Source organism: Nerophis lumbriciformis, linkage group LG19 (assembly GCF_033978685.3).
Source record: "Nerophis lumbriciformis linkage group LG19, RoL_Nlum_v2.1, whole genome shotgun sequence".
Taxonomy (NCBI): Eukaryota; Metazoa; Chordata; class Actinopteri; order Syngnathiformes; family Syngnathidae; genus Nerophis; species Nerophis lumbriciformis.
Genome location: NC_084566.2, coordinates 31,071,625 through 31,091,624, shown reverse-complemented (window position 1 = coordinate 31,091,624; position 20,000 = coordinate 31,071,625). Strand labels below are relative to the sequence as shown.

General features: G+C 40.0%; 1 protein-coding gene across 4 annotated transcripts in view; it reads left to right on the top strand.

Annotated features, from left to right (window-relative positions):
• piezo2b (piezo-type mechanosensitive ion channel component 2b) overlaps positions 1 to 20,000 on the top strand; it is a 210,226-nt gene that overhangs the window by 48,565 nt on the left and 141,661 nt on the right. For all 4 annotated transcript variants that reach the window (XM_061978976.1, XM_061978975.1, XM_061978974.1 and 1 more), the window contains exon 3: positions 15,403 to 15,528. In XM_061978976.1, coding sequence (XP_061834960.1) covers positions 15,403 to 15,528 — 126 coding nt within the window. The remainder of the gene's footprint in view (positions 1 to 15,402; positions 15,529 to 20,000) is intronic.

Genomic DNA, 20,000 nt, shown 5'->3' with positions numbered 1-20,000 from the left:
ATTGACCACTAAATGGTAACACCCCAATAAGTTTTTCAACTTGTTTAAGTCGGGGTCCACTTAAATTGATTCATGATACAGATATATACTATCAGATATATACTATAATCATAATACAGTCATCACACAAGATAATCACATTGAATTATTTACATTATTTATAATCCAGGGTGTGGAGGGGGGCGCCGGATGTAAGTGTCAAAAAGACAGCCAAAAGAGTTTGCTATGAGAATAAATCTAAAGTTAAAATATAGGGTAGAAATGCATCCATTTGCAGGAAATGTAGTCTTGGTTTTCAAAATGTTCTTTCAAGGCTTGCATGTCTACATTAAAACATTCTTCTTCATACTGCATTAATATATGCTACTTTTAAACTTTCATGCAGAGAAGGAAATCACAACTAAAAAAATCACTATTTTTTTCATACGGAGTTGATGTGGAAATTTTTGCCTCAGCATTTTGATGGTGTGGACGTGTGGCACTGAATGGAGATAAGCGTCTCGACAGACGTCACAATATTTGAACAATGATGACGAAAACTGTTTTCTCTGTTGTGTCCGTGTGTCGAAAATTGTTATGCGCTTATTTTTTTATTTGATTTTGTGCGTGGCATAGATTTGCTATGCGCAGAGGACGCTTAAACAGTGCGCAATTGCACAGGCGAGCACCTTAGAGGGAGCGTTGTTCGCACGGCTGCGCTAGCATCACAGCTAACGTTAGCCATGCTGCTACCTCTCTGCTCGGGGAGGACGTATACGTATGTGACGTATGACGTGACAGTATGTGACGTATGTCGTGACAGTATGTGACGTGTGTAAGAAGGTGCACTTGCTGTCTGTGAGAGGGAGACACAGGAAAGAGTGAGAAGAGCCTGTAGTGTAATGCCAGCAGCTAAAAGCAACTGCGTGAGAATTCACAGACCTGTGGATGTGTTGAAGGTGTGCTGGAAAATGCCGAACGGAAATTACGGAGCAGCAGAAAAGTGGAATGTATTATTTAAATAGGTGCGTTGGAAAACACGGACCGGATTTTTTTTTTAAACTGGATCTGGATCGGCATTTTCCCATGCCTTGCCGATACGCAATTTTTGGCAAATATGGGCAGCCGATCCGATCCAAATATCGGATCGGGACATCCCTAACCTTGATTATACCACCTAGTCTGTTTTTATTGGCCACACTGAGGTTACCAAACCAGGAAGTGATAGAATAAGTTAAAATAGACTTGATACAAGATGAATAGAACATCCTCATCAGTGTCCTATCAACCTGAAAGCCCTTCAGTCTCCTCAAGAAAAACAGCCTCTGATTGGCCTTCTTCCAAACACGGTCAGTGTTGGCATCAAAGGTCAATTTATTGTCTAAAATTGTGCCTAGAACCTGCTTTGGCAGGGGGATCACAGCAAAAGTCAATGTACGTCTCCTTCGTTTTATCGCCATTAAGCTCCAGGTACGAATCATCGCACCATTTGATGAAGTTCTCCAGAACAGGACCATGGTCTGACTCTTTGTCTCCTCATGTTGTTTTTGTTGTTGGAAGAGATTTTCTTTGCCTCTGGCAGAGTGATGGCAAATTGCATTGAAGTTTAATGTGTTCATATAAAACCAGACAGAGCGTGTTGTCCAGCTAAATTAAAACATATCAAGTTCTCAATAGTAATTCAATTTAGGGGAGTCCTGGAAAAATGACTGTCCCCGAGAGGGTTTATGACAGAAAATAATTGATAAGCACTGAGTTAATGTGGGATCATACTCATAACATAACATTCTAGGTCTGCGAGCTACAACAGGGCATTGTGATTTGATTGCTCTAAACTGATGTCAGCAGACTTGATTTGATTCCTCTAAACTGATGTCAGCAGACTTGTAGGGTGATTTTCTGCATTTTGAGTCATTTATCAGTGACATTCTAGTCGAGTGACATCCTTTGTGATACAACACTGTTTCCCTTTGATTTTCCTTGAGATGAAATGCAGTCAGACCGGTGAAAGTTAATATTTCATAGTGCTCCAGCTGCAATCATAACAATGATCCATAGAAAGCTGCCCTCGATTCATTCCGGCATAAATCCAATATGCTTGAATAGAAATAAATATTTTAGGAAACGTGGCAAAGCCAAAATTTGACTGCTTTGAAAAAGGATAATAAATACCAGAAGGTATGTTGTCTCATGTTCCTAATATTTGGCGACTCCTATGAATGAAGAAGACCATTGAGGTGGTTAAAGGTCTAGCGGTGACCAGGCTGGACCGCTTCCATCGCCACTGCGCACTGAACAAGACACCTTACACACCCTCTTCACCGTGCGGGTTTGTGGAGGAAAACCACATGCGGCGCTCAATAATACATAAAACCTTCAGGACGGAGGCCGAATGGCGTCCAGAGCCGAGGGGCAACCCGCTCGTCTCCAGCTGAAATAACAATCAGGAAGTAACGCACAGTCAGAGTAGACCACTTTACGCTCTCATCAATAGTTAAAGAGAAGGGGGAAAGCGGAACGTTCATGGGTCTCATCCTCAAGCTTCAAACACGTCATGTTAATGTCGGAATTTAGCCTGCATCTTTTATTTAAGTCAGCATGCATGCTCGCTGGTCATTTAATTAGGTACACCTGCGTTTATCTAATGATGTCCATTCAGAAAACCTATTTGATATTGTGCATCTGTTATATATATAATTACAGTCGTGGTCAAAAGTTTACATACACTTGTAAAGAACATAATGTCATGGCTGTCTTGAGTTTCCAATCATTTCTACAACAGCTCAATTTTTGGTTCATCTGACCACATAACTTTCCTCCTGAAGGTCTTATCTTTGTCCATGTGATGTCAGATGAAACAAAAATTTAGCTGTTTGGCCACAATACCCAGCAATATGTTTGGAGGAGAAAAGGTGAGGCCTTTAATCCCAGGAACATCACTCCTACCTTCAAGCATGGTGGTGGTAGTATCATGCTCTGGGCCTGTTTTGCTGCTTTTGGTGCTTTACAGAGAGTAAATGGGACAATGAAAAAGGAGGATTACTTCCAAATTCTCCCGGACAACCTAATCCGGGTTGATGATTTTGTGTATGTATATGTATATACACACCTATATATTGTGGCCAAAAAGCTCAATTTTTGTTTCATCTGACCACAGAACTTTCCTCCAGAAAGTCTTATCTTAGTCCATGTGATGTCAGATGAAACAAAAATGTAGCTGTTTGGGCACAATACCCAGCAATATGTTTGGAGGAGAAAACGTGAGGCCTTTAATCCCAGGAACATCACTCCTACCGTCAAGCATGGTGGTGGTAGTATTATGTTCTGGGCCTGTTTTGCTGCTCTTGGTGCTTTACTGAGAGTAAATGGGACAATGAAAAAGGAGGATTACCTCCAAATTCTTCAGGACAACCTAATCCAAGATGAGGCTTTTGTGTATGTATATATGTATATACACACATATGTATTGTGGCCAAACAGCTCAATTTTTGTTTCATCTGACCATAGAACTTTCCTCCAGAAGGTCTTATCTTTGTCCATGTGATGTCAGATGAAACAAAAATGTAGCTGTTTGGCCACAATACCCAGCAATATGTTTGGAGGAGAAAAGGTGAGGCCTTTGATCCCAGGAACACCAAGCCTACCGTCAAGCATGGTGGTGGTAGTATTACGTTCTGGGCCTGTTTTGCTGCTTTTGGTGCTTTAAAGAGAGTAAATGGGACAATGAAAAAGGAGGATTACCTCTAAATTCTCCCGGACAACCTAATCCGGGTTGATGATTTTGTGTATGTATATGTATATACACACCTATATATTGTGGCCAAAAAGCTCAATTTTTGTTTCATCTGACCACAGAACTTTCCTCCAGAAAGTCTTATCTTAGTCCCTGGGATGTCAGATGAAACAAAAATTTAGCTGTTTGGCCACAATACCCAGCAATATGTTTGGAGGAGAAAAGGCAAGGCCTTTAATCCCAGGAACACTAAACCTACCGTCAAGCATGGTGGTGGTAGTATTATGCTCTGGGCCTGTTTTGCTGCTTTTGGTGCTTTACAGAGAGTAAATGGGACAATGAAAAAGGAGGATTACTTCCAAATTCTTCAGGACAACTTAATCCGGGATGATGATTTTGTGTATAAAAATGTATACACACACATATGTATTGTGGCCAAACAGCTCAATTTTTGTTTCATCTGACCACAGAACTTTTCTCCAGAAGGTCTTATCTTTGTCCATGTGATGTCAGATGAAACAAAAATTGAGCTGTTTGGCCACAATACCCAGCAATATGTTTGGAGGAGAAAAGGCAAGGCCTTTAATCCCAGGAACACCAAGCCTACCGTCAAGCATGGTGGTGGTAGTATTATGCTCTGGGCCTGTTTTGCTGCCAATGGGACTGGTGCTTTACAGAGAGTAAATGGGACAATGAAAAAGGAGGATTACCTTCAAATTCTTCAGGACATCCTAAAATCATCAGCCCGGATAGTATGATAATTTAGTTCCATGTTTACCCGGTATGCCTTCATTGAGGATCAAATTATTTTCCTCTGGAACATAAGGCAAGACGCACTTCGCGAGATAGATGTAATGTTAATAATATCAGTAATACGGATATCATTAACAAAAATGCCTCAAAACTAGAGATGTCCGATAATATCGGCCGATAAATGCTTTAAAATGTAATATCAGAAATTATCGGTATCGGTTTCAAAAAGTAAAATTTATGACTTTTTAAAACGCCACTGTGTACACTGACGTAGGGAGAAGTACAGAGCGCCAATAAACCTTAAAGGCATTGCCTTTGCGTGCCGGCCCAGTCACATAATACCTACGGCTTTTCACACACAAGTGATTGCAAGGCATGCTTGGTCAACAGCCATACAGGTCACACTGCGGGTGGCCGTATAAACAACTTTAACACTGTTACAAATATGCGCCACACTGTGAACCCACACCAAACAAGAATGACAAACACAGAACAAATACCCAGAACCCCTTGCAGCACTAACTCTTCCGGGACGCTACAATATGCTGCCCTCTACCCCCCCCCCCCCTGCACCTGAAAATTAGGCATAATAATGTGATAATTCCACGACTGTATATATCGGTATCGGTTGATATCGGAATCGGTAATTAAGAGTTTGACAATATCGGAATATCAGATATCGGCAAAAAAGCCATTCTCGGACATCTCTACTCAAAACATTAGATCATTGTCCCCAAAAGCGTTATTAGTTAATGAGGTAATTAGAGGCAACAATCTTAGCATCATTGGTCTCAGTGAGACTTGGCTAAAACCAGATGGGGTTTTTTCCGCTTAACGAGGCGTCTCCTCCCAACTATACGAGTTCACATGTTGCTCGTCCCTTTAAAAGGGGTGGAGTTGTCGCACTATTCTCCGATGAAAACCTTTTTAAAAACAAATATTTTCCAGAACTGCCTTATTCTCTTGGGCATGGAGTTCACTACAGCTCCTGTCCACTGAGCGTATCCCCATACAGTCATAATACAATGCTAATTCTGCCAAAGGTTCAGTTTGTTGTGATTTCGATATTGATCAGTCTTCCTTCTTCCGTACTCCAAATTGTATACAAGTTCTCATAGATTGTCTGATTCATTTTTGAGGATGAAGCTGAGATTGTTAAGCTTAACAATGCCTTCTGTTTAGGAAACCTCAAGGGTTCTCTTGGGATCAAGAGCTGTGACTCAGTTGCAGTTGTAAAAACAAGAAATGCCTCAAAATAACTTGCGTTCAACCAAAAACACTCAAAACCTTTGTACAGGAGTGGGAATATTATCCAGAGCCAAATAAATTTTCCCAAGCCTTTACACCAGCTAGCTTGCAAGCCAAACACTTCCCATACCTTCTGGTTTACAAGTGTTATTTTCCCCGACTTGGAAACCGCCCAAGAAATCGCGTCAGTATATTAGCACACATTATTCGTCGTTTAAGACGCCTGCCGCAGTCTGGTGAGCACATTTGAGAAGGTTCACTTAGGAACAACACCTCACCTGAGTTAGTATACAAACCCCGTTTGCATATGAATTGGGAAATTGTGTTAGATGTAAATATAAACGGAATACAATGATGTGCAAATCCTTTTCAACCCATATTCAATTGAATGCACTACAAAGACAAGATATTTGATGTTCAAACACGTAAACTTTATTTTTTTTTTGCAAATAATAATTAACTTAGAATTTCATGGCTGCAACACGTGCCAAAGTAGTTGGGAAAGGGCATGTTCACCACTGTGTTACATGGCCTTTCCTTTTAACAACACTCAGTAAACGTTTGGGAACTGAGGAGACACATTTTTGAAGCTTCTCAGGTGGAATTCTTTCCCATTCTTGCTTGATGTACAGCTTAAGTTGTTCAACAGTCCGGGGTCTCCGTTGTGGTATTTTAGGCTTCATAATGCGCTACACATTTTCAATGGGAGACAGGTCTGTACTACAGGCAGGCCAGTCTAGTACCCGCACTCTTTTACTATGAAGCCACGTTGATGTAACACGTGGCTTGCTGAAATAAGCAGGGGCGTCCATGGTAACGTTGCTTGGATGGCAACCTATGTTGCTCCAAAACCTGTATGTACCTTTCAGCATTAATGGTGCCTTCACAGATGTGTAAGTTACCCATGTCTTGGGCACTAATGCACCCCCATACCATCACAGATGCTGGCTTTTCAACTTTGCGCCTATAACAATCCGGATGGTTCTTTTCCTCTTTGGTCCGGAGGACACGACGTCCACAGTTTCCAAAAACAATTTGAAATGTGTACTCGTCAGACCACAGAACACTTTTCCACTTTGTATCAGTCCATCTTAGATGAGCTCAGGCCCAGCGAAGCCGACGGCGTTTCTGGGTGTTGTTGATAAACGGTTTTCGCCTTGCATAGGAGAGTTTTAACTTGCACTTACAGATGTAGCGACCAACTGTAGTTACTGACAGTGGGTTTCTGAAGTGTTCCTGAGCCCATGTGGTGATATCCTTTACACACTGATGTCGCTTGTTGATGCAGTGCAGCTTGAGGGATCGAAGGTCACGGGCTTAGCTGCTTACGTGCAGTGATTTCTCCAGATTCTCTGAACCCTTTGATGATATAACGGACCGTAGACGGTGAAATCCCTAAATTCCTTGCAATAGCTGGTTGAGAAAGGTTGTTCTTAAACGGTTCAACAATTTGCTCACGCATTTGTTGACAAAGTGGTGACCCTCGCCCCATCCTTGTTTGTGAATGACTGAGCATTTCATGGAATCTACTTTTATACCCAATCATGGCACCCACCTGTTCCCAATTTGCCTGTTCACCTGTGGGATGTTCCAAATAAGTGTTTGATGAGCATTCCTCAACTTTATCAGTATTCATTGCCACCTTTCCCAACTTCTTTGTCACGTGTTGCTGGCATCAAATTCTAAAGTTAATGATTATTTACAAAAAAAACAAAATGTTTATCAGTTTGAACATCAAATATGTTGTCTTTGCAGCATATTCAACTGAATATGGATTGAAAATGATTTGCAAATCATTGTATTCCGTTTATATTTACATCTAACACAATTTCCCAACTCATATGGAAACGGGGTTTGTATTATAAAAAGTGGTTGGTGCTCCACGTATGAAGAATATAAGAAGTGATTTTCTCCATGAAGAACCATGTGGTACTGGCTTCATGGAGGAGACACAAAAACAAGCCCCAATCTTCCTCAGGGATTAGGACCTTCATTAAGGCGCCATCTGACTCTAGCATGTTATTACAATAGCAACTGTTGAAATGTTCTCAAATACCTGTAGGTGCGCTATAAAAAGGCCATGTGGGGAACAGCTGTGGCCGCTCCTCTGACTGTTCCCAGCTTTCCTCAACTGGTTGGCTGCTGTTTGGAGGGCGGCTTTGGGAGGAACATGTGGCTCTCAGGAAGGTCATAAGTGTGACCACCAATGGGCTCAAATTCTATTTCCTCAACACAGGGGGGATACTTGCTAGCACGCAAAGTCACCCGCTCATTGTGTAATAAAGCGATCCAGCTCTAGATCAAAAACTAGAGGCCATTTACGCAGCACTGCTCTGAGCTCCTAACCAATAAAAACTGAGACCCCAAAATGTACAACCCGAAAACTAAAATGTTTGGAAAAACTTGAAAGATTAATTTGTGAAAATGTTTATTGTAGACTACGACTACTTCAGAAACAAGAAATTATGGAAAAAAGACAATGGCGGACTTAAAAACTGTTGTTTAAGAAAAATAACACTTATTCTCCAAATTTAATTGTCAGGTTCAAAACCCCAATGACATATATTAAACAGACAACAAGCAAGGAATTAAACAGAGATAGGATTCAATTTAGCTCAATGAGGAGAAACGTCTGGGCTGTACTCTTTGTACTGTCTTTCACCACGCTCTGGCAAGAGAATTCTACGCCACCTCTTTTATTTGGACTTTCCCTGATTACATAGCAACAGCTGTTTCTAAAGGGGCGGGGGTCGTAAACAGCTATTGCCTTCGGTCACAAAACAGTTCAAAGAAAAGATGCCTGGAGCTTGCGTCAGGTCCTGCTTCCTCTCCGCTTTGTAGATCTCGGGTCAAGACAAGATCTTGCCGTGGATTACAATAGATCAAAGAAACCGACACCTTCATGTCGCTTCCCATCCTACACAGTGGAGTTTTACACGCCTTTTGCTTGGTAAGATCAAAGACAGCTTTTGTCCTCTCGCCGGGAACTCATGGCAACACAAAGTTTTGTGATAACTTAGATACAATTATTCTGACATTAATGCTAAAAATGTGGCGTAGACGGGGCGGTGTCGATATGACGTCCTATCTTGTAATTAGCACAAATGGTGATGATACATATATTTTTGATAAAAAGGCTAAGAAAATGTGGTATAATTTTTTTTTTAAACAAATCTGTTATCAGTAATTACTAGTAACGTGTATTTATTTTAGGTTACACTTTAGTATGGGGAACACCCATTCACCATTAATGAGTTGCTTATTAACATGCAAATTGGTAACATATTGGTTTTTAATTAGTCATTAAGGACTTTATAATGCCCTATTCTGCATGGCCTTATTGTACAACCAGTAAGCCATTATCTAAAAGTCTTCCCTCAATTACCTCAGAATTATTGTTTTTTAGTAACCCTAACCCATACGTGCCAACCTTGAGACCTCCAATTTCGGGAGGTGGTTGGGGGCGTGGTTAAGAGGGGAGGAGTATATTGACAGCTAGAATTCACCAAGTCAAGTATTTCATACATAGATATATATATATATATATATAGATATCTACATCCTGAAATTATGCAAACAAAACTGTGTTTAGATAATTGATACTTCAAATTTGCATACATAAATCTTAAGGAATATAACATAACTTGGCTTCTGAGAGCTTCAAAATGTAAAGAATAAAATGCTAAAGTTGTTGATAAACAAGCAATTATTTAAATAATTAAATATGGTCATTTTAAATGAATTATTATGATAATTCAAAATCAATTATTTCAAACATGTTTATTTTAATGTATAATTATATGGCTGGATGTAATAAGGAGTCAGGAAAAAATAAAAATAAAAATACAATTAATTTTGATGTTTTTAGCAAAATATAGTAAAAATGTATTTTTTTTTTTTTTTTTGTAATTAATAAATATATTTATTTTTAGGTAAGATAAACATAATAATACAATTTATCTCTAGTCTGGATGATTTAGTTCTTGTCACCCTGTTGTCCTCCCGTCATGAAAAAAGGCTGTCCTCACTCAGGTCCGCATGGAGCTGGAGGGGGCGTGGCCTCCAGCTCCGGCTGAAAATCGGGAGATTTTCGGGAGAATATTTGTCCCGGGAGGTTTTCGGGAGAGGCGCTGAATTTCGGGAGTCTCCCGGAAAATTCGGGAGTGTTGGCAAGTATGCCCTAACCCTAACCTGGGGGTTGGCAACCCGCGGCTCTAAAGCCGCATGCGGCTCTTTAGCGCCGCCCTAGTGGCTCTCTGGAGCTTTTTCAAAAATGTATGAAAAATGGAAAAAGATGAGGGGAAAAAAATATATTTATTGTTTTAATATGGTTTCTGTAGGAGGACAAACATGACACAAACCTCCCTAATTGTTATAAAGCACACTATTTATATTAAACATGCTTCACTGATTCGAGTATTTGGCGAGCGCCGTTTTGTCCTACTAATTTTGGCGGTCCTTGAACTCATCGTAGTTTGTTTACATGTATAACTTTCTCCGACTTGCTAGGACGTATTTTATGCCACTTCTTTTTCTGTCTCATTTTGTCCACCAAACTTTTAATGTTGTGCGTGAATGCACAAAGGTGAGTTTTGTTGGTGTTATTGACTTGTGTGGAGTGCTAATCGGGCATATTTGGTAACTGCATGACTGCAAGCTAATCGATGCTAACATGCTATTTAGGCTAGCTATATGTACATATTGCATCATTATGCCTCATTTGTAGCTATATTTGAGGCCATTTAGTTTCCTTTGGGCCCTCTTAATTCAATTTATATCTCATAACACACTATGGCTTTTAATTTTTAGTGGCTCCAGACAGATTTGTTTTTGTATTTTTGGTCCAATATGGCTCCTTCAACATTTTGGGTTGCCGACCCCTGCCTAACCCTTAGATGTTCCCCTAGTGTCTAAATAACTCTAAATTAAGTCTCTGTTACTTTAATAAGCAACTACTTAATGGTGAATATATTCCCCATACTAAAGTGTTACCTTATTATATTATATCGTTTTGCTCTATTTTCAATTGTTGCTGCTTATTGTCTTCAACTTCAAACCCTTGTTACATTAACTGAGTTTAAAGCTTCTGTGAAAGGATTGCAGTCTACCTTGTCTGTATGCACATGTGCTATTTGAGCAAGTTTTAATGTTGTAAATTTGATGTTTTATGTGTTGTTTACTGTTTTTAATGTAACCTTGCTGCTGCCCTCTTGGCCAGGTCTCCCTGGGAAAAGAGATATTTGATCTCAATGGGATTTTACCTGGTTAAATAAGGGCTTAAAAAAAAAAAAAAAAAAAAAAAAAATTAAAAAAAATTGTAACACAGGCTGCACTTTTTACACAACTGGTTTATTGACATATGTTATTATGCCCTCCCTGAAAGTTGCAATTTACTTGGCCAAATATGTAAACAGTCTTTCAAATTAGAGATGAAAAAAAAAATTAAGGTTGTTTACTGAATCTCCACAATGAAGTTACCGTAAAACTAAGCACACAAAGGAAATGTATATATGCACATAAAGTGCACATAAATGTAGGAATGGTGTTAAACCAACAATACAGTTTAGTATAAACTGGAAAAAAACAATACAGTTATACAAGATGAAGGTTGGCTCTTAATGAACCAGCTCATTGACAGGCTCACGAAAATTAGCAGAGCAAACTTGTACAAACGTTTATCAAAAGCGATATTAACGGAAGAAAATTGTCATAAAACGGCAAGTGTATTTCTACTTACAGGTCTATTGTCACCAAACTCTGTAGAAACAAATACTGACCGCTAACTTTGTATTCCTCAATGAGTCTACTGCAGCACACACACCACTGTGTGTGCGTGCTGACTACGAAAGCCTGTTGCTAAAACCTGAAACCCTTATTTTTAAAACAAATAACAGTCAATGTTTTGTGGAACATGACTGCAGAGGATTGAAGCACATCTACAGTCGTGGTCAAAAGTTTAAAGAACATAATGTCATGGCTGTCTTGTGTTATTTCTACAACTTTAATTTTTTTGTGATAGAGTGATTGGAGCACATACTTGTTGGTCACAAAAAACATTCAAGAAGTTTGGTTCTCTTATGAATTTATTATGGGTCTACTCAAAATGTTACCAAATCTGCTGGGTCAAAAGTATATATACAGCAATGTAAATAATGTCCCTTGGCAAGTTTCACTGCAATAAGGCGCTTTTGGTAGCTACATAACTTTCCTCCAGAAGGTCTTATCTTTTGTCCATGTGATGTCAGATGAAACAAAAATTGAGCTGTTTGGCCACAATACCCAGCAATATGTTTGGAGGAGAAAAAGTGAGGCCTTTAATCCCAGGAACACCATACCTACCGTCAAGCATGGTGGTGGTAGTATTATGCTCTGGGCCTGTTTTGCTGCCAATAGAACTGGTGCTTTACAGAGAAAAAGGAGGATTACCTCCAAATTCTTCAGGACAACCTAAAATCATCAGCCCGGAGGTTGGGTCTTGGGCGCAGTTGGGTGTTCCAACAGGACAATGACCCCAGACACACGTCAAAAGTGGTAAAGGAATGGCTAAATCAGGCTAGAATTAAGGTTTTGGAATGGCCTTCCCAAAGTCCTGACTTAAACATGTGGACAATGCTGAAGAAACAAGTCCATGTCAGAAAACCAACAAATTTAGCTGAACTGCAACAATTTTGTCAAGAGGAGCAGCCCCTTGAAACATTTGTAATTAAGAGCTATATAAGTGAACTTTGATTGATTGACATATGTTTCTTATTGGAATCAAAGGAAAAATGTTGACATTAAATAAAATAGTGAACATACTGGACAACTTCTCTTTTAGTAGTAAGTATGCAAACAAAAGCTCCTAATTTGGCTGCTGAAGTATGCAGTAACATATTGCGTCATTTTCCATTCTATTATTTTGTCAAAATATGAGGGACAAGCTGTAGAAAAGGGATTATTAACCTACTTGTTTATTTGCTGTTAATAGCTGCTTACTTTCTGTTTTAACATGTTCTGTCTACACTTCTGTTAAAATGTGATAAGCACTTATTCTTCTGTTGTTTGGATACTTTACATAAGTTTTGGGTGATACCACACATTTTGGTATCAATCCAATACCAAGTAGTTACAGGATCATACATTGGCCATAATTAAAGTTCTTCAGTGTCCAGGGACGTATTTCCTGAGTTTATAAGTAATACAAAAATACAAAAAAATTTGAGATAAGAAAGATCAATGTAATCATTGTAATATTGTCTATATACAGCTCTTGTACTCTGTATCGTTACAGTCTATGTCTGTTTAGGTCCAACCATGGCATTTGTTTACATTCAGGAGCGCTAGCTCGCTCTTAGCAACGAAAAAGGAGGATTACCTCCAAATTCTTCAGGTCAACCTAAAATCATCAGCCCGCAGGTTGGGTCTTGGGCGCAGTTGGGTGTTCCAACAGGACAATGACCACAAAAACACATGTCGAAAGTGGTAAAGGAATGGCTAAATCAGGCTAGAAGTAAGGTTTTAGAATGGCCTTCCCAAAGTCCTGACTTAATTAAATGTGTGGACAATGCTGAAGAAACAAGTCCATGTCAGAAAACCAACAAATTTAGCTGAACTGCACCAATTTTGTCAAGAGGAGTGGTCAAAAATTCAACCAAAAGCTTGCCGGAAGCTTGTGGATGGCTACCAAAAGTGCCTTATTGCAGTGAAACTTAGGGACATGTAACCAAGCAGATTTGCTCACATTTTCAGTAGACCCATAATAAATTCATAAAAGAACCAAACTTCATGAATATTTTTTTGTGACCAACAAGTATGTGCTCCAATCACTCTATCACAAAAAAATAAGTGTTGTAGAAATGATTGGAAACTCAAGACAGCCATGACATTATGTTCTTTGACCACGACTATCTCCTGGAAGGTGAAATGTTACTGTATCTATTAGGGTTATAAATAATGATAAATGGGTTGTACTTGTATAGCGCTTTTCTACCTTCAAGGTACTCAAAGCGCTTTGACACTACTTCCACATTTACCCATTCACACACACACACATTCACACACTGATGGAAGGAGCTGCCATGCAAGGCGCTAACCAGCACCCATCAGGAGCAAGGGTGAAGTGTCTTGCTCAGGACACAACGGACATGACGAGGTTGGTACTAGGTGGGGATTGAACCAGGGACCCTCGGGTCGCGCACGGCCATTCCTCCACTGCGCCACGCCGTCCCTTGTAACGGTACGTGTATTTGTATTGAACCGTTTCAGTATGGGGGTTCCGGTTCGGTTCGGAGGTGTACCGATCGAGTTTCCACACGGACATATTAAGTAGCGAAACGCACGTTGTGTAAACAATGCACACCAAGGCACAACACACGGCATGCTAGCAGCTAACGGGCTAGGATAGACTGACCATACGTCCTCTTTTCACCGGACATGTCCTCTTTTGAGGAGCTGTCAGGGCGGAGTTTCTTAAATGCCTCAAATGTCCGGCATTTTGAGTTAGGGTTGCGTGTATTTTCAATGTACGTTCAGGGTTAAGAAGGGGTTGAAAACAAAACAAATTCTGGGCGCAGCAGCATTGGTGAGGGAGGGGCAGAGCGAGAGAGTTATGATAAACGCGCATGCGTCGCCAGGCTCTGCTTTTTATCCATAGATTTATCAGATTTAATTTTTTATTATCTATAGCAGGGGTGTCAAAAGTGTGCCCCGGAGGCCATTTGCAGCCCACAGTTAATGTTTTAAAGGCCCACGGCACATTCTGAAAATACTATTAAAATAAACAAAAACATAACAAAAGTGAAATAAAAAAGCTTAAAGGTTAAATGTAATTTAGAAAAAGTTGCAATGTTGACTAATAAAACAAAGCTGTTTTTTTTCTTTCAAACTGTCATTGCTCAAAACATAATATTGAATCAAAATCAATGTTATTATACTTGACCTATCCAACGTTCCGATTACTTCACATCTAATATTCCACTAAGAAAAATATTTTTGGTGGAAGATTTTGCAAATGTGGTAAATAAATAACCCAAAAATTTATATTTTGTTGTTTTCTTACTGTACCGAAAATGAACCGAACCGTGACCTCTAAACCGAGGTACGTACCAAACCGGAATTTTTGTGTACCGTTACACCCCTAGTATCTATAAATTTTTTTAACTTGTGTTGGCCTTAAATTTACTTGATGAATGAATGGGAAACCTTATGTACTGTTTTTGCAATGTAAATAATGACAACTTTTCGAGTCATGCTCGTAACAAAAAACAGACATTATATGCATAGAAACACAGGCTAAAATATGAAATCCGTAGTCATACAGAAGATCTCTTTTTTGCGTTCATTGTAGTGCCAAACTCAAAACAACGAACATGAGTCTTAAATCAAGGAAGAGTAGCCATCAGTATATATATGTGTGTATATATATATATATATATATATATATATATATATATATATATATATATATACACACACCGTATTTTTCGGAGTATAAGTCGCACCGGAGTATAAGTCGCACCTGCTGAAAATGCATAATAAAGAAGGAAAAGAACATATATAAATCGCACTGGAGCCCGGCCAAACTGTGAAAAAAACTGCGACTTATAGTCCGAAAAATACGGTATATGACATTACTGACTCGACATGTTATTTCGCTGTATACTTTACAAGGCGATGGTGACCTCACAAACGCTGTTCTCCCTCTCCGACAGGCCACACAGGGCGTCTGCTGATGTCCCTGTGCTTTACCAGTATGTCCTTCCTGCTGCTGCACATCATCTATCAGATTACCGTCAACAGCCTCCTGGCCGGGAATTCAATCAGATCTGACTTCAACTGTAAGTACACCTTGCAGCAGCCTGTCAAGGTAGAACCCAAGACACTCACAGGCCCCGTGAGATTTTCACCGTACAACATTTGAACAGGCCGATAATATCCTTCAATGTCAATAAACACACTTCTACACAAACGGCATATACGCAGTGAAGAAAAAAGAGCCATGGTTAATCAAGACGACATTAAAGGCCTAATCCCTAAGCTGTTTGTAGACCATTAAATACACCATACTGCCATAATTATTTGGCCACCCATCCAAATGAGAATCAGGTGTCCTAATCACGTGGCCCGGCCACAGGTGTATAAAATCAAACACTTAGGCATGGAGACTGTTTCTATAAACATTTGTGAAAGAATGGGCCGCTCTCAGTGATTTCCAGCGTGGAACTCTCATAGGATGCCACCTGTGCAACAAAACCAGTCGGGAAATTTCCTCGCTCCTAAATATTCCAAAGTCAACTGCTCGGCTTTATTATAAGAAAATCGAAGAGTTTGGGAACAACAGCAACTCAGCCACGAAGTGGTAGGCCACGTAAACTGACAGAGAGGGGTTAGCGGATGCTGAAGCGCATAGTGCAGTGGTTCTTAACCTGGGTTCGATTGAACCCTAGGGGTTCGGTGAGTCGGGCTCAGGGGTTCGGCGGAGGTCAAGACACACCCGACTCATCGTGTAAATAAAAACTTCTATCTATCAACGTATTACGGATACGGCAACAGCAGAAGTCAGACTGATTTGCAGGTGTGTAATTTGTTGTGAGTTTATGCACTGTGTTGGTTTTGTTCTTTGAACAAGGTGATGTTCATGCACGGTTCATTTTGTGCACCAGTAAAAAAACATGGTAACACTTTAGTATGGGGAACATATTCCCCATTAATTAGTTGCTTATGAACATGCAAATTAGTAACATATTGGCTCTTAACTAGTCATTATTAAGTACTTATTAATGCCTTATTCGGCATGGCCTTATTATAACCCTAACCCTGGCCCTAACCCTCTAACCCTAACCCTAACCAAATAACTCTAAATTAAGTCTTTGTTACTTAGAATATGTTCCCCTAGTGTCCAAAAAACTCTAAATTAAGTCTCTGTTACTTAGAATATGTTCCCCATACTAAAGTGTTACCAAAAACATATAACTTTGTCTTGAATTTGAAAAAAAAAACAATTAATTTTTCACTAAAGAAGGGTTCGGTGAATGCGCATATGAAACTGGTGGGGTTCGGTACCTCGAACAAGGTTAAGAACCACTGACATAGTGCAAAGAGGTCGCCGACTTTCTGCACAGTCAGTTGCTACAGAGCTCCAAACTTCACGTGACCTTCCAATTAGCCCACGTACAGCACGCAGAGAGCCTAATGGAATGGGTTTCCATGGCCGAGCAGCTGCATCTAAGCCATACATCATCAAGTCCAATGCAAAGCGTGGGATGCAGTGGTGTAAAGCATGTCGCCACTGGACTCTAGAGCAGTGGAGACGCCTTCTCTGGAGTGATGAATCATGCTTTTCCATCTGGCAATCTGATGGACAAGTCCGGGTTTGGAGGTTGCCAGGAGAACGGTACATTTCGGACTGCATCGTGCCGAGTGTGAAATTTGATGAAGAAGGAATTATGGTGTGGGGTTGTTTTTCAGGAGTTGGGCTTTTCCCCTTAGTTCCAGTGAAAGGAACTTTGAATGCTCCAGGATACCAAAACATATCGGACAATTCCATGCTCCCAACCTTGTGGGAACAGTTTGGAGCGGGCCCCTTCCTCTTCCAACATGACTGTGCACCAGTCCACAAAGCAAGGTCCGTAAAGACATGGATGACAGAGTCTGGTGTGGATGAACTTGACTGGCCTGCACAGAGTCCTGACAGAACACCTTTGGGATTAATTAGAACGGAGACTGAGAACCAGGTCTTCTCGACCAAGTATCCAATGCACTTTTGGAAGAAAGGTAGAAAATTCCTATAAACACACTCCGTAACCTTGTGGACAGCCTTCCCAGAAGAGTTGAAGCTGTAATAGCTGCAAAAGGTGCACCGACGTCATATTGAACCCTATGGGTTAGGAATGGGATGGCACTTCAAGTTTATATGTGAGTCAAGGCAGGTGGTCAAATACTTTTGGCAATATAGTGTATATTGTAGACATGGTACATAGGAGGTGCACAGGCCATTTAATATGATCTTAATATGGTACATTAGCCGTATGTAGGCCATTAAGTATGATGTAAACATAGTACAGAAGAGGTGCACAGACCATGACATGGTTAAAGTGCAGATTCAAAAAGTTCACAAAGAAATATTAAAAGTAGTTCAAAAGTCAGGAATGTTGTTGTGCTGTTCTGAAGGGGTTTAACCAAAAGGAAAAACACATGAAAACAAGAAGGAAGCATTTAAGAGCACAACTTCTTTTTTTTTTTAACTCATCCTCCCCCAGCGTCTACATTTTTCCCACCTTCTACAGAGCGCAAAGAGTGGCGATGTTTTTTTGTTTAATTTTAATCGGGTTTGTGCTGAAAACAACATTTTGTTGGACTTGTGCAATGACAATAAAGACCATTCCATTCCAAGGACACAAAGGAGGACATAAAGGAGCACAGAGCTGCTGCACCAGCTGCCACTTCAGCGGCGCCAAATTGACATACAGCAACAAAAGTGAAAATGCAATGAAAAACTAAAAATGTGTAATAAATCTTAACTATTATTGCGCACTGGTGTTGTCCCGATACCAATATTTTGGTACCGGTACCAAAATTATTTTGATACTTTTCGGTACTTTTCTAAATAAAGGGGACCACAAAAAATTGCATTATTGGCTTTATTTTAACAAAAAATCTTACGGTACATCAAATATATGTTTCTTATTGCAAGTTTGTCCTTAAATGAAATAGTGAACATACAAGACAACTTGTCTTTTATTAGTAAGTAAGCAAACAAAGGCTCCTAATTTAGCTCCTGACGAATTCAGTAACATATTGTGTCATTTTCCATTCTAATATTCTGTCAAAATTGTTAGAAAATGAATATTAATCTACTTGTTCATTTACTGATAATATCTGCTTACTTTTTCTTTTAACAGGTTCTATCTACACTTCTGTTAACATGTAATAATCACTTATTCTTCTCTTGTTTGATACTTTAGTTTGGGATGATACCACAAATTTGGGTATCAATCCGATACCAAGTCCTTACAGGATCATACATTGGTCATATTCAAAGTCATGTGTCCAGGCACATATTTCCTAAGTTTATAAACATAATATACATTTTTAAAAACTAAAGCTGTTGTGATGCCAAATAATATTGACGTAATCATAGAAGTATTGACTAGATACGCTACTGTACTTGGTATCATTACAGTGGATGTTAGGTGTAGATCCACCAATGGTGTTTGTTTACATTTTGACGCCGGTGAGCTACGGTGTGTAGTGAAGCATGTTTAGCTATTCCTCGTCCTGCAGGGATGATACTTGTAAGAAACTTACTTTATTTGTCGCCATGGAGGCGAGTATTAGTGATTTAGAAGTAGCTAAAACACTGCCGACTGGGTCTGGACTTTAGCCGCTAGATAACGAGCCATGTCTTCAATCAATCAATCAATCAATCAATGTTTATTTATATAGCCCTAATACACAAGTGTCTCAAAGGGCTGCACAAGCCACAACGACATCCTCGGTACAGAGCCCACAAAAGCACCTCTTCCGGTGGGTGTTTCAGTGTTTTAACTTCACCTTTATCCTTAGTTTTTAAGCCAAAATGCGTCCGTTCTCAATTTTCTGTCTCTACGCTGTGTCTGCTTGTAAGTACTCCGTGATTGTGCGCTGCGGAACATGCTCGTCTGCTCGTAAACCAGCAATGTCACGACGACTGGGCCGCGGGAGGGGTGACGGACCGGTACTTTTCAGAGGCGGTATAGTACTGAATATGATTCATTAGTATCGCGGTACTATACTAATACCCATAGACATCTTATAAGTAGACGCAGCATTGGCTGCTGTCACGCGAGAAATTCGGCCGCCATCTTGAAGTGGTGACGAGGAGCAGGCGAGCAGCCTAAACTGACAGTTGACAGGTAAAAAGCGTTTTCCTGCTCAAATGAGCGGACTGTTGCAAATAGGAATCGGGGGATTACTTTTCACAAGTAAGATTTAACATTAACGTACTATTGGTTGTATTTTGTGAAAAGAATATTACCACAGAGTTGAGATGGAGCAAAGATCTTCAATAGTACTGAAATTGTAGCCGCTAGCAAACAAGAGTATGACCATATGTCATGTCTGTGTGATCATGTTTTGTTTTGGTTATGTTCGGTTTGGTTTTTGGACTCTTTGTGCACTCTTGTTTGTTTTGTCACCATAGCGACCCATTAGTTTCACCTGTTTCACGTGTTGAACTCATGCACCTGTTGTCAATCACCACATCACTATTTAAGCCTGCAGTTGCCAGGCAGTCAGCTGGGCGACATCACTCTCTACACACCCTTGTTAT